Below are 2,668 nucleotides of genomic sequence, written 5' to 3'. Positions count from 1 at the left end.
CCACCCACCAGCAAAAGGCTTCGAGATTTAATAACAAACGTTACAAAAAGTATAAAACCGAAGAGCGGGGCCAAGGCCGGTGGGGGCAGGGGACGCCCCCGGGGGAAGAGGAGGAGGGGGGCGGGGGAAGGAAGGCCTGCTGCCCCACTACTTGAGGTCCATGAAGCGGATGTCCATGATGAGGAGAAAGTTCTTGGGCAGGGGCCGAGGAGCTGGTGAGAGGACGGTGAAGACCTGTCGTTCCAGGTCAACGCCGGTGACAACGATGAAACCGGCCACGCTGGTCTCGGAGATGTTGTCGTCGGGGCTGTCTGCGGTGCTGACGCTGAGGAGGTGGTGTACCATGTCCCGCCCCGGCGTCACCGGCACCAGCTTCAGCTGGTTGTCCTCCTGTGACATGCCCAGGGGCAGGCAGGAGTCCGGGATGGTGGGAGCCCCCACCTTGTAGATCTTAACGTCAGAGAACTTGACGTCGAAGGCGTGAGGGTAGAAGCAGCCCCGGAAGCCGTAGAAATACTCGCGGATGCGGTCGTCTCGGCACTCCCGGCGGAAGTCCTTGGAGCGCTCCACCACCCCGCCGGACTTGGGGAGCAGGACGGTGCGCACAAAGTGGGGCAGGTCCCTCTTCAGCTCGTTGTAGAGCCGCTCCTGGTCCAGCACCACCACCACATCCACCTCAAAGGCGGAGGCAGCGTGCACCAGTGCCTGGTAGCCCGAGCCCTTCACCCAGCCGCAGGTGTTGATGACACAGCCGCTGACTGAGGCGCGACGGTTCACCTCACAGCGCTGGTTGAAGACGTCAGCCAGGCGCGATGTGATCTGCAGGGGGAGACGGGGCGAAGGTATCAGGGCAGGGAGAGCTTTCTGGGGGCACCCACCTCCCCAAACCTTAGCTGGCCCCCTCCAATGCCATCCCCACCCCCCTTCAATACCCCCAGGGCCTTGGTTCCCACAGCAGCACTACGCTGGTGCCGACTGGGCAAGAAGCTGGGGGGAGGGGACAGGCAGTCCCTGCACGGCACAGGAAGGGCAGAAGGCCGGCCAGCCAGGTCCTGTCCCACTCCTCGGGGACACGGCCACCCTCCGTACTGTCCCTAATACGCTCAGTTATTGACTGCTGCCACACAGGAGCAACACCTGGCTCCTGGGCAGCTACCTCTCTCCTCCCTGCCCTCCACTGATAGCTGCAAAGGGACAATTTGCCGGGCAGGAGGCCAAAGATGTTCCTAAAATGTGTTACGAGCACTTGAGGCTGCTCAACTACAGCAGGAGAGCTGCTTTCCTGTCCCGTGGACTGCCAGGACAGGGCTGCAGTGGCCTTCAGCCACACAGTGGCCTCTGTCCCAAACAGCAGCAGTGGGAGGACCCTGGGGATTCGCTTCAGCTTTTTGGATGTCTTCAGGTTTTTCCTGGGCTCCTTTCCACCTGGAGTTCCAAGCTGAGAAAACAGGCTGCGGGCAGCAGGGAGGAGGTCCCTGAAGGGGAGGGACACTGTGCAATGATGGCCACACGCTCTGGCTAATGACAGCTCCACAGACCATGCCCATGGCTGTGCACCGCTCCCCTCTCACCTAATGAACCCCATGGGCTGCGCTGGCCTGGTGTGACCTGTGGCTTTGGCTTCACTTGCTGCAGCCAGCCACGACTCAGCCTGCAAAGGGCCCGGCACAGGGCTCGTGGGCAGCAGCAAGCTCATTTGTGGTGCCTCAGCTCCTCCTCTCCAGGATGAAGAGCTACCCTCCTCAGGGGGCTCCTCCAGCCCTGCCACTATCTCCGTCACACCCCTCCCCTCACCACCCCGGCCCTCCCTGCATCTCTGTTGAGCTCCAGTGCCCAGAAGTGAGCACAGTGCTCAGGACCGGGACATGCTGCAGTCTTACACAGTGGCAAAAGCCACGGGACATTCCCCGGTGGGCAGGGAGCTCTGGAGCCCAGCTCCAAACCGGGCCCATCCCCAGGGCAAGTCACCCACTGGGGCTCACTACACTCACCTTGTTGTAGAGCTTGATGTTGGTGCCAGGTGTGGTGGAGCCGAAGTGGTAGACGAGCGGGGCCTGGAGGGAGAAGCCCTCCTCCACGTCGGCTGGCCGCTCGATGTAGAGAGCGCCCATGGTGCCGGGGATGGAGACAGAGCCTTGGCCCACGTCCAGCTCCACGAAGGTGGGCCGGCGGCCCAGCCGCACTGCATAGTTCAGCAGCAGGCGGCACACGGTCGACTTACCCACATCGGTGGGTCCCACCACCATGACACGGGGCCCGCGCTCGTCCTCCCGCTCCGCCTGCCGCCGCATCTGCTCCAGCGCCGTGTGGGTGTTGAGGTAGAGCAGCATGGGGGTGTCCTTGGAGATGTAGGCCACCTCCGTGCGGCCGCTGAGCTGCACGGTGCAGCCGTGCCAGGTGAAGACAGCCACCTTGGCGCCGGCATCGAAGCTGAACTTCTTGTTGCGGGTGAGCTCGGTGCCGAAGACCTCAGCCATGCCAGTGAGCAGCTCCAGCTGCACCGTCTGCGAGGCCTCCACCTCGAACCGCAGCTCCGTCTCCCGCTCCAGCTCGAACTTGGCCACCTGTTTCTTTTCCTCACCGCCGTCGTCCGCCATGACGCGTCGCCAGGCCTCGCCTGCCCGCTGCGGGAAGGGCGGCGGGTGGGCGGTGGAGCCGGGCCCAGCCG

General features: G+C 63.5%; 1 protein-coding gene across 1 annotated transcript; it reads right to left on the bottom strand.

Moving 5' to 3' along the window:
- Positions 1 to 13: 13 nt before the first annotated feature.
- CLP1 (cleavage and polyadenylation factor I subunit 1) lies at positions 14 to 2,662 on the bottom strand. Its single transcript, XM_026850646.1, has 2 exons — positions 1,992 to 2,662; positions 14 to 819 (listed from the first exon to the last, which is right to left on the bottom strand). Exons 1-2 carry the CDS (start codon positions 2,595 to 2,597, stop codon positions 148 to 150), a joined length of 1,278 nt encoding a protein of 425 aa, XP_026706447.1. The 5' UTR covers positions 2,598 to 2,662; the 3' UTR covers positions 14 to 147.
- Positions 2,663 to 2,668: the final 6 nt, after the last annotated feature.

The sequence above is a fragment of the Athene cunicularia genome (assembly GCF_003259725.1).
Source record: "Athene cunicularia isolate RWA chromosome 5 unlocalized genomic scaffold, athCun1 chr5_part2, whole genome shotgun sequence".
Classification (NCBI taxonomy): domain Eukaryota; kingdom Metazoa; phylum Chordata; class Aves; order Strigiformes; family Strigidae; genus Athene; species Athene cunicularia.
The sequence above is the reverse complement of the archived record's forward strand: the minus strand, read 5'-3'. Positions and strand labels throughout refer to the sequence as shown.

Coding starts and splice junctions, on each gene's coding strand:
- CLP1 (XM_026850646.1), bottom strand. CDS start 2,597: ATGGCGGACGACGGCGGTGAGGAAAAGAAACAGGTGGCCAAGTTCGAG. Junction 820..1,991: donor ACATCAAGCTCTACAACAAG/GTGAGTGTAGTG, acceptor CTCCCCCTGCAG/ATCACATCGCGCCTGGCTGA.